Here is a 23416-nt window from a genome sequence, read left to right as displayed (position 1 = left end):
TGGAGGTTTGTACTCACTGTAGTAACAGTATAGCTGCACAACGCTAACTGGGCCTCTCCTCACCCTAGAAAGAGTCATACCCCGCAACCGGGAAGCAACAGTACACGCATCCCAAAGTTGTGTTGTAGACCCCACCAATTCACCTCCCATGCTAGTAATATTTAAAAAAAAAAAAAAAACATCAGAATTGAGTGGGTGGGCTACAAGTTTATTGCTGTTCTGATCACATTTACATTTCTCACAAGTGAAAAGTATTGTGTGGAAACAAAATGAACGTTTACGGTAATATTTCAGTTCAGTAGTTTGAACAACATTCATTACATTTCATTCACAGTTACAGACACCTTCACTGGACAGATCTTCATAGCTCCAGGGTTTGTTCCATCTTCATTTAAACAAGGAGAGAAAAATGGAAACAGTTTCTCAGTGAAAGTGTCTGTAAAAGTGTAGATGTGTGACATGTCAGTGGGGTTGAAGAAGGACACCTTCCTCCTGTCATAGTCCAGCTGAACCCGGATCCTCTGGGGTTTCTTCTTCAGCGTGAGATATTTTAGTGGTGAGCTGCAGGCCTTATACTCATTTCCATTCCTCAGGATTACAACCCAGAATCCATTTTCTGGACTGTATGAAATGTTTCCCTTCCTGTTGATGGACTCTTTCACCACTCCTACAGTCCACTTTGGTTTGTTTCCCACCTCCACTTCCCAGCTGTGTTTTCCCGAAGTAAACCCCTCAGAGCCCAACACATTGACACAGCGATAAAACCTCTCTGTGTTGTCAGGAAGCTGCTTTTTGACTCCAGTGTCTCTCACACTGGTAAGATCATCAGACACAGAGAGTTTTGGGTGAGCAGTGTTGGGGTCCAGAGTCACAGGAGCTGTGGGATAAACAGAGAATATAAAACATGAAAACATGACACTGACACACTTAGTTTTGCACCAAAAATTTGACATTTTTTTCTGAATAAACCTGTAACTGAAACAAAGAAAACTTCATAAACTCCACAGCGCATAGCCTTTTTTTTTAATTTGTGGTGCAAAACTAATGTTGAATTAAAACAGGTAATTTTGAATATTTGTAGCTTGAATTAAGTAAGTATTTTTTGCTAGTACTAAAGTATTTTTAGCTTGAATTAAAATGTTGTCACGTCTCTGTCCACCAGCACATCGGCGACACCTGCTGTTCCCTCATGGGAACAGGGATGAAAAGGGACGCCGAGGAGACGACGATGCGGAATCTTGTTCAGCGACTTCTCTTGCATGCCTGCGTTACTTGGGACTCCTTCCTGCCTCGACCTTTGCTTCTTTATTCTTTGACCACGATTCTCGCTTTGCCCTGTGTATTCTGTTTGCCGATTGCCCGACCTTTGCCTGTCCCCGACCTCTCACGGATTACGTCTGCCTGCTGTAATAAACGTCGATTTGAAGAACTCTGCAGTGCACTGCAGTGAGTCCGTCATCGTGTGGAACAAAACAATGACAAATGTCACATGGAACAAGATATTACAGCATCATTTTGTTATCCAGTAAAATATGTTTTTGTCAAGGATCAAAACACTTTTTCAAGGTTCTGCTTATTAAACCTGATGCCAAAACTTTTGAGAGCTTTTATCAGGGGTATAAATGACAGGACACCAAAACGACCCCAATAATAAACCTCGTAGTATCGACAGAGCCCACTTACAGTAAATCTCTATAAAACAATCTCCTCCTGCTCCTTTTACCACTCTCAATACCTACAGTCCCATTTCAAAACAAGTCTGTCTTTCTCTCAGCACATCGAGCCACAACCCGGACCTGCAGATACATCCTGCATAACACCTGTAGGATCCGTCCTTATCTAACAACAGGCTCTGCACAACTACTTGTCCAGGAATGGTGATATCCCACTTGGACACTGCAACTCTATCCTGTCTGGCCATCCAGCAACTGCCATCAAACCTCTACAGCTGATACAGAACGCTGCTGTATGAGGTGTGTTTGACCTGTCAAAGCGTTCCCATGTATCTCCTCTACTCGTCTCTCTGCACTGACTTCCTATAGCTGCCCGGATCAAATGCAAGACTCTGGTTATGGCCGATAAAAACATCAACAGAACTGCTCCCAGATCTGGATCAATGGAATTGCTCCCAAGACCTAATCCCTGTCTACACCCCAACCAGACTGCAATGCTTCTCCACCTCTATCCATTTGGTGGTTCCACACACAAAAAGTACAAAAATAAAAGCGCAAAAGTTTTTGGTTCTGGCTCTGATGTGGTGGAACAACCTCCCCCCTCTCTCTCAGAACTGCTGAATCTCTGTCTACATTTTGAAGGGTCTAAAAACGCACCTCTTTCAGATTCACTTCTCCCATGATCTTTAAAGTGCATAAAGAACATGAAAATGTTTATGTTCAATAATTTTTTATTATAACTGTAGAATGACAGATAAACCTTTATGCAGCTACTCGTGTGATGTACATTGGTTCATATGGTGGAAAGTAACAAATTGACTGTGTTTTACAATCACGTCTGCATGTAAATCTCTCCTTCTGTTGATGTTAGTGCACACATTGTACTTTCTGTAAGATGTATGTCGCTTTGGAGATAAGCAACTACTAGATGTGTAAATGTAAAACAAGTAAAAAACAGTAAATCAGCAGTGACACATGTTGAGTAGGGACCCCAACACTGGTGCTGCTTTTCAAACATGGCTGTTTTGTATGTAAAAGGACTTCTACCGGGTGCCCAGTACTCACTGTATGAGACAATGTGCAGCATCTTCTCCCAGACTCTGAAGCTCAGAGAACCCAGGTGTTTGGCCACATCTATCAGCACCCCTGAAAGCACCTCTGGATTCTGCACTTCACACTGGGCTCTACAAGGACAAGTAGGACTGAATGATGATGTGGGATTTGAAGGGAATTAAATAAAATTTAAAAATTCTAATTAAAACAAATACCTTTGTTGTGTGCTCTTGAAGGTCTGAAAAACAGAAGTAAAAATAACTCAGTCTGTTCATTCAGTCAGTGTCAAAGAACAGATAGTTATAAACCATCATCCTACCATCAGGAATTTGGTGTCTTCATTGTTCAGATCTTCCTCAGTGTCTCTGATTCTGTCTGACAGGGTGGAGATGTTTTTGGAGATGTTTTCTATCTTCTCCTTCATCCTCTGACTCTTCTGCTCCTCTTCCTCCCTCAGTGCAGCCAATCTGGCCTCCTCGTCATCTCGCAGGAACTGGTGGAGCTTCTCAAACTCCTCCTTTATCAGTTTCTCTGTGTGTTGAGCCTGATTCTGAAAATTACAGTCACATTTAATACAAACTGTACAGTTCAGTATCACTCTTAACTCTTCAGTCGTCCTTATATGGACATTTAATAGTTGGTTCCAGTTTTCTGTGACATCCAATCATCACCAGTCTTCCCCATGTCTGTGTGGATCCATTCAAAAGAGAAGCTCCTCTGATAAACACACTGCTTTCTTTACACACTACACACATGACACCGTGTAGGAGATCTACTGCTTATGTGATGATCTTCATCTCTTACTGGTGTCTCCTGGTGACCTAAAGTGCTTCATGAGTTTGTAGGAGGAGTCAATACTGCTGTCAGTTCAGGTAGATCATCATCAGGACAATGATACCAGTTAGTGTCTCTCATCGAAAGAACAACATAACCAACACAAGGTGTCCTTTCCAAGCTCTAGGATCAGTGTGCTGATGGGAAAGACCTCTTCACTCACTGACTCATTTAAAAACTTTAATAAATCATCCATTTACCTTTATGTGTTTCGCTGTTTCCTCACACTGTTTTTTAGCTTCATTGAACTTCTCCAGTTTTTCTTTTATTGGTTTCAGCATAGTCTTGAGTTGTTCCTGGAAGTACATATCATGTTCATCATTGTTATAGTATTATTATTGATTTGACAAAACCAATGAGTCATCTTTACTAACACCGATTGTTCACGAGCGTCTGTACTGCCGAGTAATTTAAGTCTCATAAATGTAGTTTTATACAGATTGCTGATTGTTTCAAGTTCAGGTATTTACCGCTCTCATAACTTCAGTATTTTTAATATTAGATGTGAAATAAACTACCTTTATATCCAGTGCAGCCTCTTCCGCTGGACAGAGCTGGTGGTTTCTGTGCTTTTTTGAAGTCTGACACACGACACAGAGAACTTCTTGGTCATCCTCACAGAAGAACAAGAGCTTCTCTCCATGGACACTGCAGCGAGATTCACTCTTCTCTGGAGACTCAGTTTTCTCCACAGCCTCTGACTGACTTTTCTGCTTGAAGTAGGACTCTATAATATTCTGCAAAACCAGGTTGACAGGAGGATTTTCCATAGAGGACCTCCTTCTACACACAGGACACTCTCTAGAGCTCTTCTGGTCCCAGTACTGCTGCACACAGGATCTACAGAAGCTGTGACTACATGGTAGAATAACAGGATCCTTGAAGATCTCACAGCACACAGAGCAAATGAGCTCCTCATCCAGAGATAAACTTTTAGCTGCCATGTTACAGGTTCTTTTACTTCCTGTCTCTCTGCTTGAAAAACCTTCTGTTAAAGTTTCACTTTCCCTTTGCACTCAGACCAGACACACCTTTGTAGGGGAACCACAATTAACCTCTTCATGACAGTGTAACCATCGAAATTCAGGTCTCCACTCATAGTCCTACACCCTACCTTTAAAACCGATAATAGACTAAGTACATGGAGGTACAAGTAGATAATTTCTATTTAGGAAATAACACGAGGTGGTCAGTAGTGTACGGAGGTGTCTATTTAAACTGTAATGTCAGCAGCAGGACTGGGGGCTTCTGAGTAGAATATGAAATCCAATGAAGAAGACAGTTGACAAGGAGGTTTCACTACTGTCAACAGCCAGATTCTACGCTCCTCTTTTGAGCAGCTTGGCAACAAAGGAGCAGCACTGAAATGGTTTGAGTCCTACCTATCAGACTGATCCTACCAAGTGGTCTGGTGGGGCTCCCGTTCATCTCCTCAGCTTCTCTCAACTAGCTTCCCACAGGGGTCAGTATTGGCCCCCCTGCTCTTCTCAGTTTACACCTCTTCCCTCAACACTGTCACACTGACTCTCATGGATTCACCTACCATTGCTATGCTGATGATACCCAGCTCTTCTTCTCCTTTCTTCCTGGAGCTACACACATTTCCTTGTGCATCGCTGCTTGCCTATCAGACATCTCTGCCTAGATGTCTGATCACCAAGTACAACTCAACTTCTCCAAAAAAGATATCCTTCACCTCCCAGTTGACCCCTCTTCCTGTCATGAACTCTCTGTCAATCTAGACAGCTCAGTGATTTTGCCTACCTGCTTGGCAAAGAGTCTGGGAGTGATGATTGGCTCAAATCTGTTTATTTCTCAACATATCGAAGCCACAACCTGGACCTACAGATACATCCTGCATAACTGCAGAATCTGTCCTTATTTACATTTACATGTATTTATTTAGCAGACACTTTTCTCCAGAGCAACTTCCAATGAACTCTATGTAGTGTTATTAGCCCACACACCTTATTCACCAAGGCGACTTACACTGCTACATACACTCCTTACAATGGATCACTCATCCATACATCAGTGGGACACACACACTCTCAGTTACACACCGTGGGTGAATCTTCTTCTGTTTAACTGCAGCTCCATAGTGTAACTGTTCATATCCACCACCAGGTGGCGCCGTCCTCCACTGAGCACTGCACCTCTTTTTCTTCAGTAAGGCCCAACGAGTCAGATTTTAGATCAGTTGAAGGTGCACTGTTTACCTCCAAGGTATCTGGTGCAAAAAATTCTAAGTACAAATTTAGCTTTTTAAAGACCTGCGTTTCCTGCTCAGCCAAGAAGGCATGCGCGCAAGCATGTGTGTGGGTGTGTGTGTGTGCGTGTTTCAAAAAAACATTTAAAATCTGAATACAATGCCTCTTATTAATTTTGGGGGAATATAATAATAAATTCATACAGGTAAAAATTACACCTTATATGTACCTGTATCAAGGATGCTCAGTTCTTACTTATGGGTTGTGTCCTCATCCTCAGCTCATCATCATCCACACACACACACACACACACACACAGTCTGAAACCGCTTGTCCCATACAGGGTCGCAGGGAGCCAGAGCCTAACCCAGCAACACAGGGCACAAGGCTGGAGGGGGAACGGACGCACCCAGGATGGGATGCCAGTCCATCACAAGGCACCCCAAGCAGAACTCAAACCCCAGACCCACTGGAGAGCAGGACCCAGTCCAACCCACTGCGCCACCGCACCACCATGCCCCCCCAATCATCACCCTCAAATTGAAATTGAATTTGACCTCAGCGGTTTTCACACCAACTATGGAGAAATACTGCACATTGCTAATAAATTCTAAATAGACGTGTTATTATAATGTTTATGAATGATTGTACTAGCATACAACAATAATAACACAATGACAGTTAAACTAATTTATTTATAAAGCTGGTTTTAATAAAGCATTATATCATTTTCTCTTATCATTTTATCATTATGTTTGGTTTGGTGACCAAAGGTGACATTGGTATAAATATTTGACTGAAGAGCTGAAGGACAAAGCAGCTTCATGCCAAAAACAATAATTTTTAGTATATCTCACAATGAAAGAGACAACACTGAGTTACTCATTTCTTGTTTTTAACCTCCATGTCAATTTTTTTAAAACCCTGATGTTGCAAAAAGGCAGTGGACAAGGGTGGTGAACGCGCCCGTCCTGTATGCACACAGGACTCTTCCTCTTTCCCTTCACTCGTACTCTCCACTGACGTTAATAAAACCTTTACGAGGAAGTCAGGAAAGGTGGCCACCGAAGCAAATGAGGAAACTGTCGCGCTCCAGTCGCCCAGTTTGGCATCCTAATGAGAAGCTGTCCTGCGCTTTTTCTGTTTTATTGTAGAAATATGGGCCTCCTGAGCAGGGAGCCGTGACCCATGAACCTGATGCGGGTCACTTAGGAAGCCGGGCCTGTTTTAAAATTAGTCAAACTCAGGAAATATCCTAGGAGTGGGGAAATTTGTGGGTGCCAATTGTTGCATCTAAAATTAAAAAATAAATTGTAATGTTATAAATATAATAAGAAACACCCTTGCCTAATAACAAAGAAACAGTTGTCTTAGGAAACTGAATATCCATTGAATATATATATTATGTAAACGTCATATGACAGATCTCTGCCCTGTGTCACTGAAATTTAGGTCACATTTTCTGTGAAGCGAGCAGTTGCTTTACACAGTAAATACAATATAGTTATTTATTCCCTTAACCAACTTCAATCTTGAAAATAACTTTGGTTTTCAGTCTGTATAAATTTGATTCTGTAATGGTCATATGCACACATCATAAATAAGTAAATAAAATACATTCACTGTGACCCAGTGTTGCTAATGTTTCAGTGAAAAAAAATCAATTAATTAAATAAAAACATTTCATTTTATTCATACATTCAGATTTTATTTTTCATTGATGATCTTATGTAGGGGGGCGCGGTGGAGCAGCGGGCTTGACCGGGTCCCGCCCTCTGGCGGGTCTGGGGTTCGAGTCCTGCTTGGGGTGCCTTGTGATGGACTGCCGTCCCATCCTGGGTGTGTCCCCTGCGCCCTGTGTTGCCGGGTTAGGCTCCGGTTTGCTGTGACCCCACTCAGGACAAGCGGTTTCAGACAGTGTGTGTGTGTGTGTGCGTGTGTGTGTGTACTTTCATTAAGTTTCAGATGGATGTCATTGTAGCAGGATTGCTCCCTCACTAGGGGGTGCTGAAATCCACAGCGATGGCCCTGCCACCAGGACTTGTGACCAGGTGCGTGACCTTCTATGGAGTCCCTGTTGGGTCCAGAGGAGTGGCTGTGACCAAACAGAAACGAGGCGGGCACTGTCGTCCGTGGTCCAACTCCGACGGCGCTTGGAGGTCACCCAGTGCGGAATTCCCCAAAGTCCCCGGCATGCCGCGAATAACCCTGCAGTGAGGGTGCTGCCCTCTGAGCAACGTTGGCTCCAGAGGCCCAAAACGTGACCTTCAACTTCTGGAAGCAGCCGTCCAAGCCTCAGACGGCACCCGAGCCGGGCAAGGGCCAGCTGTAGGAACGCGGTGCAGCGGCTTCCACACCTTCTTTTCCTTTCCGTTTCTCGCCTGCTATAGTTTTTCTTTTCTTCTCACTTTTCTTAAACCCTGCACTTGACTTAAAGCAGGTGCTCATTGACCTTGTTCCAGGTTCTCTTAACCATACTTCCTGAAAGTGGGTGAAATCCTTGTGCTCGAACCCTACTTTATTGCATGGCCTTGGAGCCCTTCTGCTGAACGATGTGACAGATTTTAATGTAGATTTTGTACTTGCCCGTGTGTGTGTGTGTGTGTGTGTGTGTGTGTGTGTGTGTGTGTGTGTGTGTGTGTGTGTCTGCGTCTTTTCGGAAACCGTGATGATTACGTAAAGTATTTAGTAGTAAAGGCACATACAGTAATAAATCCATATTACTGAAAATGATATCCTTTAAGGCCTTGTGTAAGAAGGAAACTTAATTCTCCTTTTTCATGGGGTGTGTCCCAGTAGCTGCAAGTCATCTTCTCGTCCTTCACTCGTAGACCAGAACATGAGATGGTGCAGCTGTCTTTGTTGCCCTGAGTACAGCGGCACATCCTCGGGACACACACACACATTTTCAGAACCGCTTGTCCCATACGGGGTCACGGAGCCTACCCGGGAACACAGGGGCGTAAGGCCAGAGGGGGAGGGAACACACCCAGGACGGGACGCCAGTCCGTCGCAAGGCACCCCAAGCGGGACTTGAACCCCAGACCCACCGGACAGCAGGACTGCGGTCCAACCCACTGCGCCACCGCACCCCTCCTCGGGACACAAAAAAGGACAAATCCATCTTCACATGGTTTGTTGTGGGACACAGCCTTGACATTGATCGTAGCGGTTTACTTCTTCATGGGTCTGGGTCACAACAACATAGAGGCAGACACAGTTTGCCAAGAAGGTCAAAGAATTACAGTATTTCATGGGGGGTGATTGTGTAACACCATATAAAAGGGTGTCCAGAAATTCTAGAATCATGTTAACTTTTCAAACTAGAGCTGCTGCCTTTGGACCCAAAGGTTGCAGGTTCGAACCCCACCTCCTGCTGTAGTACCCTCAAGCAAGGTACCCTAAAATGCTCCAGTAAAATTACCCATCTGTGCAAATGGGTAAATAACTGTAGGTACCTTAACATTGTAAGTAGCTTTGAAGAAGAGTGTCAGCTAAATTAATAAATGTAAATTAAATACTTTGGTCATCCCCATATTTGCAGTTGGAAGATCATCTGTAGACCATAGCATTAAAATAGCTACAGCCATAGTTTTTTCATAGAAACTCTGTCAACCAGTAGAGTTTTTCCTGAATTATAAATTACGAGAAAAGTGGGCTTCCAAATATACTTTGGTTCATAAACACAGATGTGCAGACTCACACCGACTGTGACATTAGCGCCCGCAGTCCATGGGGTGAAACCGGGTGTTCGTGATGCCTGACATTAAGCAACCTAACTCAAGTCCTTTCCAAATGAGGAACAGGGTCCGAAGCACATCGCTTGACACTCTTGAGTTTTCACATGTTGAGTTTTCTGTGGCTTCGCATTTCTCTGATGGCTTTAGGCTCCGGCTCCATAATTTGCTCACTGCACCAAAAAGCTGTCGAAGTGTCTTGCCAAAAGGGTCCTCCTGATCTGACACGGAAGACGATGGAGGAGTCGCAAGCTTTCCTGCTCATACGTGCTAGCTAATACAGCTAACTGCCCTGGCCCTGGAGCCCCCTGCCCTCTGCCTTTTTCCTACGTTTCCTCATCGTGACGCAACCATTTTTCGCAATGACTCTGAAACAAAAGGGGTCTGGAGCTAAAATCCAACTCCGACGTCTACCGTTCGAGCAGTAAAAAAGTGTCGACACAGTAGATAGACTCACAGAAACGCAATGCCCATGATCGCGGCTGACACGGCGATGACACGGAAATGACACAGCAGTGAAACAGCGTGCTTTGGGTTTGACTGGGTTTCTTTCAGACCAGGGAGGACACCCACTGGAATCGTTTACCGTAAGGAGCTGTGGGTCAATGGTGACTGACAGTTCTTGTAAGTAATGGCTGCTGAGGCCTTGTGGCGTTACTGGAAGAGCATGAGGCCTGCGTGACCAGGACTGGTCCACATGGTGCAAGCTGGGCATGGACAGTTCCAGGGAGGAGACGAGGACATTAGTAGACTGGATTACCCTCAGTCGCTGATAGTGTTCATAGCCCTTAACCCAGCAGGTCAAAGGTCATGAGGGATGGGATTCAGGATGCTTTGTGTGTGAAAAGTTCAGTGACTAAGTGAGGAGATCCAGAGATCTCACCCTGTGTGGATGTTCAATTCTGAAACACACAATTGTCCAGCTCTTCATGCTGGACTCTCACACACACACACACACACACACACACACTTTCAGAACCGCTTGTCCCATACGGGGTCGCGGGGAACCAGAGCCTACCCGGCAACACAGGGTGTAAGGCCAGAGGGGGAGGGGACACACCCAGGACAGGACGCCAGTCCGCCGCAAGGCACCCCAAGCGGGACTCGAACCCCAGACCCACCGGAGAGCAGGACCCGGTCCAACCCACTGCGCCACTGCGCCACCGCGCCCCCTTCTGCTGGACTCACTTTACTCTGTATTATACCGCGGTCTTATTGCTTGGCTTGACCTTTGACTCAGTTCAGCTGCTGTCTCTGATTCTGCTCCCAAGGGTTATCCTTGTACGACGTTTGGTGTCGTATGCAAACGAGAAACTTCCTCCAGGTGATCTTCCACATGCCTGCGTGCGATCTCTGCAGATGCAGGGGATTCTGGGAGGAACTCCAGTGTTTTACTCATCAGAGATGAGCGCCAGCGGTCGGTCCAGCAGGGACACACATTTAGATCCGAACGCAGCTCCTTCAAGCCACAAACTGCACTGCCTTCCAGCCGACTGTTCACAAACCGAAATAAACCCAGAAAGAATGCCCTTGAACGGCTCGATTTAGATTCAAGATTAATTAGAAGTCATTAAACATGAAGTGGGGTTTGTGGGTGTCGGAAACCGTCTCATTACAGGCTGCACCAGCTCCTGGGGTTTCCATATTCCAGAGCCTTCTTTAGATTTATGTACTGCTCGCCATCCCGGGATGCATGCGCATCACTGCTGGCGTTGGATTTATGATACTTCCGTGCTATTTTTAAGCCTATTTACTCCAGTGTTTTTTTTCTCTCTCTCTCCCTCTTGGCAACTTCAGAGTGTGTTTCTCCCAGACGAAAAGAAAACAGCAGTTTGACATACTCAGAGGACTGCCGCGGGCAGCGGCTCAGAGGTGAGGAAGCGATTGGGCTTCAAAGGCAGGAAGCTGGAGGTGCGGGAACGGCGGAGGGCAGGGTGCGAGAGTTTGCAGGTTGAAGCTGTTGATGGTGTGATTGTCCTGTTGTTGGGGAAGTCCTCTCGACTTTTATCTTCGGGATGCTGGTGTGTGTGTGTGTGTGTGTTTGGAGTGGGAGGTGTGCAGAAGGAGGTTGTGATGTCACACGCTTGGCAGAGCAGGTAACATAATGGTCAGACCCATATCCTTACTCTCAAAAATCTCGAGTTTGAATCCCCTCTCCCACTGCGTTACTCTTGATCAAGGTACTTACCCTGATCTGATTCAGTAAATATTACACTGCTGTATAACTGGGTAAATCCATGTAAGTAGCTTAGTGTACAAAACTTACAGTGTAAGTCACTTTGGAGAAAAACATCAGCCAAAAGCATTCATGAAAAACAACAGCCAAAGTGCCAATCAGAGAGCCGCATCCTCAGAGGGAGACTAGATCACACACAAATTTTACTGTAAATGTGAGTAATTCATATAAACCATGTTCACCCACAAAGATGTGAGGAGAATACAGTGGGTTGCTGGGAAATCATGGCCTCGATGACTGGGGCAGGGGGAACCATGCGCACAAGTGTGGGTGTGGGCATACGGGCCTGCGTGTGTGCGCGTGAGTTTGTGTGTGTGCGCGCGCGCCTCTTGGGTGCGGCCCGGTCTCTGCGAGGGTGTTGCTCCCCCCACTGGGTGTAATGAAAGGCTTCCGTACTGCAGCTGGGCCCATAACGGTGCACTTTAAACCGAGCGCACTGTGGCTCTGCCTCAGCTGGGGGGGAGGGGGGGGTGGCTGAACACACACACACACACACACACACACACACACACAAAAAAAACATCTCAACAATGAGAACGGCGGCTTCACGGCACATGTTTTTCTTTCCTTAAAATATGCGCGTGAATAATACACCCCATTATGTTATTTCTATTCTTAATAGCACATTTCTCGTGACTCATTCCGAAACAAAAAACAAATGTTAACATTTTTTTTTAGCTAGTGTGCTTTGAGATGATTACACATCTGTCAGAACACGCAGGCCAGCAGAAATGTGTGGAAAAAAACTATAAGCAGCACTCGGACTGAGATAACCAGATCCTACTTTCCCTTCCCCTTCCTCTTTTGGCTTCCTCAAAGCGAGATGTTGCTGCTCATAATTTTGTTTCTGCGCAGACACCGCGCAATCAACCCATAGTCGACGGCTCTGTGACATCACAGGGGCAGGTTTTGGCCGTAAGTTTGCGACACTCGATGCTTCTCGACTTCTCCATCTGGCTGCCATTCGGCAGACGTAGGTGTCCGACAAGCGAAACGTGCCCTCGGCCTCCCTCACCCAAACGCGGGAGCTGAAGTCGATCCACATTGCAAACCATCTACCGTGTTTCCCTACAGCAGATGACATATTCCTTCGTTTAGTCAGCTTTATTATACAAGTTCTACAGAACGTAGCATATGTTCCTGGGCTCCATGCTAACATGCTAACTGCTCGTCCAAAATGGCGTCTCATTCCTGTGCTACACTTTGCTGGGGATTTACATGAAAAATACAGGCAAACTGCAAAGTGCAACTATTAAAACATACACATTTTACATCTCCCTGCACAAATCCATAACATTTCAGTTGGTGGAAAAAAACTGCTATCCAGACTGAAGCACACATTTGTAAGCTCACAGACATTGAAGCTAGCATTGTTTTTCATATAATTAAAATATAACGTCAGGGTTTCATGAAGTTCTACATTTTTTTCATTATTCTGAATGTTTTATTGCATTATTTGTTGTATAGTATTTACTGTATTAACATTTACATTTATTTGTTCAGCAGAAACTTTTCTCCAAAGCAACGTATATCTCGTAGAAAAAAAAATGTGTGTATTATATCAACAGAAAGAGAGACATAGATGCAGACATATGATTCTTAAGTACAGTTAGTTTGTTTCTTTCCATCATAAGAACCAGTGTTCATCACATGAGTAGCGGCATAAAGGTTTATCCAAACAATCAACAATTCCTCATCACATTTTTTTTAAAACTAAACATTTACATTACAGGAGTAGCTGTGTGAAACTTTATCCATTATTCAACAGCTATGATCTCAAAGTTATAGAACATGAACAGTTACACGTTACATAACCCTAAGCGATCATGGGAGCAGTGAGTCTGGAAGAGGTGAAGTTATTTTTTGCTGTTTTGTGTTAAATGTGACAGAAAGAGCTGAAATCACATAAAATTCCTTGTATGTGCTAATGTACTTGGGCAATATAGCATTACTTTGTCTTATAGTAACGTACTGAGTACTAAAATACATAAAGTATGACATGCATATATGGTTTTTATAGACAACAAGCACTAAGCTGACATGGACCCCGTGGAGGGTTGTGACAGGGAGCTGAAGGCCTACAAAACCAGTCTCTAAGATGGGTGGATTTTGGAGGATTGGACCCCCCGAGCCTGTCCTGAGCCAGACATTAGATCAAGCTGGGCCCTGGGGACTCCAGGGGACTCCAGGGGACACCAGGGCACTCCAGCGGGGACAATCCAGCGGCTGCACTTCAAACAGAGGAAGCACTCCAAGGAGAAATAAGTGAACAAACCTCACTCAGAAATGCTCTTGGACTTGGCAGGGAGGAAGTGTGGGACAAAACACAGAGCTCTGTGTCCACGAGGAAGCCGTGTGCATGTGAGACACAGCCCTCTCAGCTATGAGGACTCAGCACTCACTGCCAAATTCCTCGTGAACTAGCTAAATTATTTTATTCAGTTTTTTTATTATGTTTAGGATAATTCCTTATAAAATCAGAATAATCTGTTATACTTGTAACATTTTTTTCTAATATTTGCTCCTTTCTCATCAAACATACGCTACATACGTCAATATACAGTATGGGACACATACGGTGCACAGATTTATACATACATGGTACAGTACTCTAATTTATTAGTACTTGTAATTACTTAATAGCAGATGCTGGGAGTTTTTATAATTGATTCTCTGGTGAGTTAGGGATAATATTTCATATGGTATCTTGGGTTTCCGGGATTTTTGGGATTTCTGGGAAGAGGTAAGAATTTTCCACATGTAATGGTATTCTGAGTAATGAGTTTTCATCCAACAAAGCGTGGGCACTTGTTTCGGGTGGACTCTGGTCATCACAGTATTAGTATCATTTATGGATTTTACTCAGAGGTTGAACAGGGGCCACCGCTGGAGGGACAAGCTATTTTCGTAGCAGCGGTGAGACCAGCCTCCAGAATGACTGCAGCTAAACAGTTAATGCGCCTCTCTGAGGAACTGCGGTGTGAAGCGGCATTTCAGCAGCCCGGTTTATTTAGATATTTGGAAAGTCCCTCCGGACGGAAATAAGCAAGCTTTGCTATAGCGATGCACAGCTCCACCCAGGAGGGTGATGTGCCCCCCCCTCTCTCACTGACATACGCAGATACACACAAAAACAAACACACACACACACACACACACACACACACACACACACATACACACACACACACGCGCGCGTGCGCGCATACAGATCAGGCCTGCAGATAATCAGTTCCCTTTGTGGCCAAAAACTTTTTCAACAGTTCCTCTGTGCACCACAGTGAACAGTGCATAGGGGTGTATATGGGTAGTGCATGGGCTTCATTGTGTGTGTGTGTGTGTGTGTGTGTGTGTGTGCGTGAAAACTGCACCATACCCTGTGTTGCTCAGGGCAACTACCCTTTAGAAAAACAATCATTTCCTCAGAGAATCACGGTCCAGTTCCTCTAATGAACTGTTTAGAAACCTCTCAAAGTGTGTGTCACTGCGTTGGGGTTGGGGGGGACCTGTGTTTCACAGTCTCTTCGACCGGTGAAGGAGGTCAAAGCGGCAGATCATTCAACCGGTGTGGTGCGAAGATAGAAACCCTCATGCCTTTGAAATGTGGAAAAGATCAATAAAGGTGTGGTTGTCGGGGGTTGGGGGGGCTCAGTGGACCTCAGTGGATCAGGCAGGAACTGGGAGGGGTTAATTAACTGTAGTTATTTGCCTATAATAACGTATAATAGTCACCCAAGTCATATTATACCTGGTAAACCATAAAACAGCAGAGTGAAAAAGTAGGAAAAAAGAAATAGTGTAAATTATAGTAAAGTACTTAGAGGGGTATGTGTGATCATGTTGAAATAATATGAGCATAGAGGCATAAATAAACTATGATGCATTTTAAATAAATATATTATGTTAGGATATATAGTATGCTACCAGTACAATGGACCAATTTGATTTTTTTTTGTTTTAATATCTTTTCGAGTGGCTATGGGTCATAATTTGTACTTCAGAGGCTTATAAGGGATACTGGTTGAGGGAAAAGGCTATTTTTCATTATAATTACAATAATTTTCTGAGATGGATTAAAAAGACATAGGCTCCGGATGGCCACGGTCCTGATCAGTACAAGTGGTTATTGAAAATGGATAGATGGGTGAATAAGGCTGTTTCAGCAGAAACGCAGTGGAATTAGTTCACCCTGCATCTGATCCAGGGCGCACGCACACACACTCACACACACATTAATTCAAAAAGCCCAGTTTCCTTCAGGATTCAATAAAGTTTTAATACATTCACACAAACTCTGTCACTCACACGCACACACTCATATCTCCAGCTGGTCCCCACACCTCCAGTCGGTATGTGTGATCACGTTGACCTCACCGCATGCCTGCAGCTAAGGCCAAATTTCATCATTTCATCATTTCATCCTTTAATGTCACATCTAAACTCATATCACATCGACACAAAAGACAGGAAAGTTCAGTCTAATGAAGACTGAGGAGTGAAGATTGGTGCCTGAGGTGGGGCACCGCGGGTTCAATAAAACCCCAGAGACGCCCCCTACCAGAGACCCCCCCCCCCCCCGCTGGATGCCTAAGGGGCAGATAAGACCCCCCGCTGGTTCATCTGTCCCACAGCAGGAAGTGAGGGCTGTAAACAGAGTTAATGTTTCTTATCATCACACCTCTACTCCTCTCTCTGCCTCTCTGTCTCTCTCTCCCTGATCCCAGTGGTGCACGACACCTCTGCCGTCTGTGATTGCGTGTGGGCGTGCACACGTGTCACGATATCTATGTGTGACATCGCAGCTGGAGGAGGGCAGGCTTCACGTGAACTTGCACGCAGGGCGGCACGCATCTGCAGCGCTGCAGGGCCTCGCTCCCCGCTTGCCATCAAACGGCCCGAGAAGGCAGAGGGCGGGAGACGTTCGAGATACCGCCACCCTACGGGTCTCTTCAGGTCTCTCCAAAGGCCCCGCGGGGGCCCTGATGCTGGATGAGCTCTTCACGTTGGCCGTCAATTCCGGGACACATCACATCTAAGTATTCAATGGATCTCAAAACTGGACATATTTGGCAATAAAAAAACTTCTCTAGAGCTACCCCTCCTAATGACGCACGAAATTGTTCAGTGTGTGTGTGTGCGTGTGCGTGTGTGTGTGTGTGTGTGTGTGTGTGTACGAGAGACCTCGTCTTCTCCAGCACTTTCTGCGGGTGTCCGTTTCAATACGCACTTTCAAGTCTGTCTCTGGCCGACGTCAGCTCTCTGAGCTCAGCGTTCATCTGAAAACCCTTCCAGAGAGATAATCGAGAGAAGCCAGAATGTTCCCCAAAGGGGAATATTTAATTTTAACAGAAACGAGAAATCAATCAAAGTTCTGCTTTAGCAAGAGGAGCCCCCTCGTTGCCGTGGGAACGTGTTTAGGTCAGCACAAAGGCGCAGTGTCCAACGGCGAAGACGTTGCGCAGACGTCTTGGCGAGCGTCCCGCGAGCCTCTGCGCCCGTGAACTCCCCCCACCACCACCATCAGGCGGAGGGTGACGTCACGCATCCCCAGCGAAAAGACGTCATGCAGAAGGACCTTGTGTGAATGGAGTTTTGTTTGACTTGTTTGGGAAGCGATGTTTACATAGTCGCCTGAACGCTCCTCACGATAAGACGTTAATTAAACACGATTCCAACGATACATCGAGCGTTCCGGAACATTCCAGAACGGGGTGCAATGTCAGAGTTTCTTTCCGAATTCCCTTTCATCTGTGCATTTCATTTCCCAATCCTCGCCCGGCTTCCATGATGAACCAAATTATACAAAAGGGGGATTGTCCAAATATCTCTAGTAACAAATTATATAATCCAAAAGGCCTAATCATCCAAGAAAAGGACGCTTTGTGGTGAGCGGAGAGGAGCAACCGGCAATTTATGGCAGCAGGAATTTTGCAAAATTGTTACATGTGACAAACAAAAATAGTTTTGGAACGCGGGTTCTGCAAATAGCGCGGCGCAGGCCGTGAGCGTGCAACTCCCTTCCTTGCCGCACATCACCACCGCGTCCGATCATCTCTATTCCTACATGTGTTTCGCCGAGCACTGAGGGCACATTTCACTTTATTAACAGACAGCTGTAATGCAAATGGATTTACTATGGTACTTTATTGGATCACAGCTGATTTGTATTTGGCAGTAAAATGAAGTTCAGCTTACAGAACCAGGCTCTTTCAGGTATTAAGGTATTTTACCAGTTACCCAATGACTGCAGATGACACTATATTTCTCGAGGTGTTTTTCACAGCCAGTATGTAACACTAAATCAGACTGATCAGTGGAGTGTGCCGGTGTTTTCCACTTTTACACCACCACTGTACTATGTTTCACAATGTCCAAAGACATGCTGTTCAGGTTCACCCATAGTGTGTGTGACAGAGAGAGAGTCAGAGTGTGTGTCCCACTTGATGTATGGATGAGTGACCCAGTGTAAGTAGTGTATCTAGCAGTGTAAGTCACCTTGGTGAATAAGGTGTGTGGGCTCATAACACTACTGCTAATAACACCAGAGTTCACTGGAAGTCACTTTGGAGAAAAGCATCTGCTAAATAAACAAATGTAAATATGTGTAAAATGCAAAGTTTAAATTCTGCGTGACCGCAAGGCGGCGCTAAAGTCTAACTTCAGAGACCCATTGATCCCCATTGTATAGATGAAGAAATAAACCACAAAGGGTCGTTGGCCTCTTCGCGAAAGGATACTTTGTAAATGATTTGAAAATCAATGAAAAATTAAGCTGTGCCCGTCTCATACTGTGTTAATCTACAGAAACTCGGGAAATTCGAACAGTTTTCGCCCAGTAATTTAACGAAAATGTATTAAACACGCTTATATTAGTAAAATTAAGTGTGTGTGGGCTAAATTATGTTAACAAAAAAACAAGGATCTAAGAAACCTAAGTGTTGAAGTAGCGGCAGAGTCGCGTATAGAAAAAGTAATGTCTGCGTGAGGCGAATATTTGCATTATTATTATTTTGAATATTAAGCGTTATAAATGATTAAAATTGATTGTTGTGCTGTTTTCTGGAACTTTTAAGTTTTATATAAAAACGTTTGATTCGGTTTGACTTGGTCAGGTGGAGACGGAGGGACTCGGACAGGTGCGTTCAACGGTGCACGTGGCTTCGGGGAAGGGAGGCCATATTTTTAAAAAATATTAATTACATTTTTCTTTTTAATTATTTTAAAAAGTGAAACTAAAAAGAAAAGCACCCGCCCGGACGCAAAAATGCTGAAGAGATGAGTGTCGAGTAGATGTGGGGAGATTGTGGAGGGAAGTGTCAACAGCGGTTCGGTTTTAATGAAGAAGAGACTAAACAAAACCAAAACAAAGCGGAACCAAAACAGGAGAGAAGTTTTGAGAGAAGTGTCCGCCGCCGTTGAGAGATGTTTGGATGGCTGCGAGAGAAGAGCCGGGAGGAGGAGAAGGAGGAGGGGAAGGTGTCACAGAGGAGGTGGAGACGGAGGCGGTGCCCTGAGCCCAGAAAGGGTTTAAAAAACACACACCCGGTGGACGACACACAAGCACACGGAGATACACACATACAGAGAGCCCGGAGATACGGGTATAAATAAGAACGAGTCGCGAACTACTGCGTTTCGAGGCATCTCTAAGGGATCCGTTCCTTATCTTCATCGGTACGGTGTGTGAAGAGTCAGTCGGTGTGTGTTTCGTCTCACCGAGGGGGACATGTCCGCCGCCACCATCTCCTCCTTTTACGACATGGACTTGTTCTTCACGGTGAGTCCGAGCGCTGAAAAGTCCTCAAACTTCTACCGGTTTTAAAAACGTCATCCGTCCTCCAAACATCTCGGTTTCTAACTAACTTCGAACTTCTATCTTCTCAACTTTGACCTAGACCTGCTGCCGTCGAGTAACTGAACTTCTTACAGCTTTAAAAACCCTCTGTTTTGACGTAGACTTCTGTCTTCTAACATTCCAACTTGAAGACTGAATCTTGTGATTCCCAACCCTATTGAGCTACCAGTTCAAATAGCTGAACTTCTAACAGCTTTAATGTTTGTTTTTTGACCTGCAGTCATTTCAGCTTCCACTTCTAGCAGCTCTAGAGCACCTAATGTCTTCAAACATCTCAACTACAGCAGTGTCCTCAGACATCCTAGTTTCAAATACAAACATCTCAATTGTAGAAGTGTCTCTTTTCAAACTTCTCAGCTGGAACACCTTAGCCCAGCCATCAAACTCAACTGCCTTTGTGTGCGCATGTGTCTTGGCTAACTATGACATCCTAACTCAAACAGTTTGTGGTTGAGCTTCCCACTAAACTCAAATTATAGTCCTGCAAACTGCTCAACCTTGGAGTCTGTGTCTCTCTAGTTCATCTTTTAAATGATGTTTTCACTAACGGTTGTCTTCCTCCATCCTTCTCTTTAACAGGGAAAGAGTCTGAACATGAACCCTCTGCACCTGGGGAGTGTTCTGGACAAGCGGGCTGTGGGGACCCCCTTGTCCAACTCCCACAGCTGCTCTTTGGCTCCATCCTTCTTCAGGAGTCACTCTGTCAACACCGTAGACTCTGCCATGGTCAACAGCAAGAGTCGAGTGGCCCCATTCAGCTCCGACAGCTCCATGGGGTCCCTTGACTTTGGCTCTGGGCTCGCTGACGCCAGTGAGCGGCTCCTGCAGCTCCAGGAGCTCCTGCAGCAGAAGAATATGTCCCAGGCCAACTCGACACGCTACAAGACAGAGCTGTGTCGCCCCTTCGAGGAGAGCGGCTCCTGCAAGTACGGCGAGAAGTGCCAGTTCGCGCATGGTTACCATGAGCTGCGCAACCTGTCGCGCCACCCCAAGTACAAGACGGAGCCGTGCCGCACCTTCCACACCATTGGCTACTGCCCTTATGGGCCGCGCTGCCACTTCATCCACAACGCTGACGAGCGCAGGCTGCCTTCTGGCAATGGCAGCCTGCAGGGGGAGCCGAAGCAGAACCGCAACCTGGGCGGGTTTCCGGCCCAGGAGACCAAAGGGACCAGTCGCCCGGCTCTGCACCACAGCGTCAGCTTCGCAGGCTTCCCCAGCCTCGGAGGGTTTGACTCGAACCCGACGTCACGCACGCCCCCTCCTCCGACTTCATCCTCATCTTCTGGGTTCTTCGAGGACCTGCTCTCGCCTTCATCCACTTCGAGCGGTGCCTTTCCTTTTCAGGGGCAGGACCCCAAATCTCTCCTGGCGCCCTTGCTCATCAATATTTGCGGCCCCCCTTCACCCCCATACAGCATGACCCACCAGCAGTCCTTGCGCCGCCTCTCCCCGACGCCCAGATTCGACTGTCCCCCAAGCCCACCCGAGTCCCTCTCGGACCGGGACAGCTGGGCCAGCGGCTCTCCCAGCTCCTCAGCCAGCGTCAGCGGCGCCGATTCTCCCACGATGGACCTGGGAAGACGTCTGCCCATCTTCAGCCGGCTGTCAATCTCCGATGACTGATGGACTAATCGACTGACTCAATCGATCTTCCCGTTAACCTCGAATCAGGTCTTTGACACCGGTGATCTGGCTCACTGGTGACATGCAGCTGTTGATCAAAGTGGAACGTGTTTGTAAGCCCTGCTTGAGGTCCACCCCTCTATCCTGGCATTACTATAGACATGTTAGCTGATCGCCTTCATCCTCGACATCAGGACGATCGAAAAGACTTGGAAGGCCAATGCTTTGACCCAAGGCGGAATGCCTGGTTCTAGGTCCAGTTCGATGCTAGGTGTTCAGCTGGTTTGGCGACGGTGGGACTTTTTGACCTTCCGCTGCCAACCTGGACCCTGCATCATAGTGGATCCACACAACTTGTGCAGTTAGAGCACTCTGTTTTGGTTGGGAAGGCAGGTTCTTTTTTTCTTTTTTTTTTTCTTTTTTTTGATTCCATAGCAACTTGCTATGACATATTTATCTTATTTATTGAGAATATAGTCTATGTTCAATTTTGTTTTCAGCTTATTTATCGAAATTGGATTAAGCGATAGATTTATATTCATGTTTAAATTATAATTGCCATTGTGCCAAGTGTTGCACGTTTGTGTATTTTTGCATTACTCTGGTTAAACTAATATTTATTTCGTTAAACTTGTTGTTGTTTACGTTTATATGAAAAATGCAAGTGAGCTTGGAGGTTTAGTATTTTTGTGTTATTGTGTAAAAGGGTTGTCCAAATGTGAAATTTTTACTTTTTTTAAATTAAAAAATGTATGGAAAAAGTGACAAACCCCTTTCAAGAATAAGCCCGAGAAGTATTTTATACAGGACCACACTGTGATGCTAGGCAGAGAATGTAGCATTTCAACGTTTGTACCCCCAGCCTTATCTTTCAGTGCCTTCAGGAGTTGCACTGATTTACATGCCTTAAGATTTAACCAAATATAGTGTTTGCCTTTTTTTCCAGTCATGTGAATGTAGTGTTGAATTTGTTCCCCTTTTTATTAATAATTTGATCTTTTTTGTCCTCATTGTGTTCCTCATCCTCTATCTTGTCTTGATCTTCCAGGCATCCTGGGTGGGATATCTGTTTACATGGTGGGTTTTCCATGTGCCTCCTGCATCTTGTTTTGACTACTTTGTCAGGAAGTAAAGCTTTATGAATGTAACTTAGAAAAAAGTTGTATTTAAATATGCATAGGGAGACAATTCACTACAAGCAGGACTAAACTGTACTGTATGTTATTTTTTTGCAGTTCTCCCAATAAACCTTTTCAAAAATATCTGCTTCTCAGTCTTCTGTTGTATTGCTGTGGTGGATTTGAGAGCTGTACATGAAATCAAGGGGTGTGTGTGTCTTTTCCCCACCAAGTTTAATGATGTTGGCTTATATAACCCACACACATTTTGTATTGGCAAGCTGATGGTCTTTGTGCTGAATATCATGTGTAAACATGTTCAGTCTCTCCCTGAAACATTACAATATACTGTCCTGTAGAGCATTCTTGTTCCATCTTGCTGGAAGGAGCTGCTTCTGTCCCTCAGAGCTGCTGAATCCTTCTAAGCATTCAAAAAGGGTCTCAAAACCAATGTGTTTCTGAAGCATTTCCCACCTGGTCTTTTGCCAAGTACATAAATGAGTTCAATGCTATCTGCTACAATTATATTTGCTGTTTGAAAGTCACTCCTCTTGGCAGACAGGAGTGATGTGAACCAACATCATGGCGATATCAGGGCAACAAGGTGTGCAAAGATAATCCTGTGTCTGCCTGTGAAGCTTTGTTAAATGTTTTTATTAGTTCAGTGTTATGTCACTTTGGAGAGAAGCACCTGAAAAGTTAATATGAATGTAATACCAGAAAATATAAATGTAGTAATGGAAAAATGAATGGACGGCATAGCAAGCAGCACTGCTGTCTCCCAGCATCTGGGTGGTGAGAGAGGATGTGGGTTCAATCCTCGCTCAGTCTGTGGAGTTGGCATGTTCTTGCCGTGTCTGCGTGGGTTTCCTCTGGGTGCTCTGGTTTCCTCCCACAGTCCAAAGATATGCTGTTCAGGTTCCCCCATAGTGTGTGTGTGTCCCACTGATGTATGGATGAGTGACCCATTGTAAGTAGTGTATCTAGCAGTGTAAGTCACCTTGGTGAATAAGATGCATGGGCTGATAACACTACATAGAGTTCATTGGAAGTTGTTTTGGAGAAAAGTTTCTG

At 45.1% G+C, this 23416-nt stretch overlaps 2 protein-coding genes across 2 annotated transcripts; one reads left to right on the top strand and one right to left on the bottom strand.

The window, feature by feature from the left end:
- Positions 1-201: 201 nt before the first annotated feature.
- On the bottom strand, positions 202-4519 carry LOC108931514 (nuclear factor 7, brain-like). Its single transcript, XM_029250523.1, has 6 exons — positions 4079-4519; positions 3761-3856; positions 3046-3276; positions 2942-2964; positions 2739-2857; positions 202-877 (listed from the first exon to the last, which is right to left on the bottom strand). The coding sequence occupies exons 1-6, from the start codon at positions 4502-4504 to the stop codon at positions 318-320; spliced, it is 1455 nt and encodes a 484-aa protein (XP_029106356.1). The 5' UTR covers positions 4505-4519; the 3' UTR covers positions 202-317.
- A 14650-nt stretch (positions 4520-19169) lies between these two features.
- On the top strand, positions 19170-22413 carry zfp36l2 (zinc finger protein 36, C3H type-like 2). The gene is made up of 2 exons (XM_018747189.2): positions 19170-19520; positions 20178-22413. The coding sequence occupies exons 1-2, from the start codon at positions 19470-19472 to the stop codon at positions 21222-21224; spliced, it is 1098 nt and encodes a 365-aa protein (XP_018602705.1). The 5' UTR covers positions 19170-19469; the 3' UTR covers positions 21225-22413.
- Positions 22414-23416: the final 1003 nt, after the last annotated feature.

Source organism: Scleropages formosus, chromosome 3, assembly GCF_900964775.1.
Source record: "Scleropages formosus chromosome 3, fSclFor1.1, whole genome shotgun sequence".
NCBI classification, from domain to species: domain Eukaryota; kingdom Metazoa; phylum Chordata; class Actinopteri; order Osteoglossiformes; family Osteoglossidae; genus Scleropages; species Scleropages formosus.
This window is presented reverse-complemented; position numbering and strand designations above follow the sequence as displayed.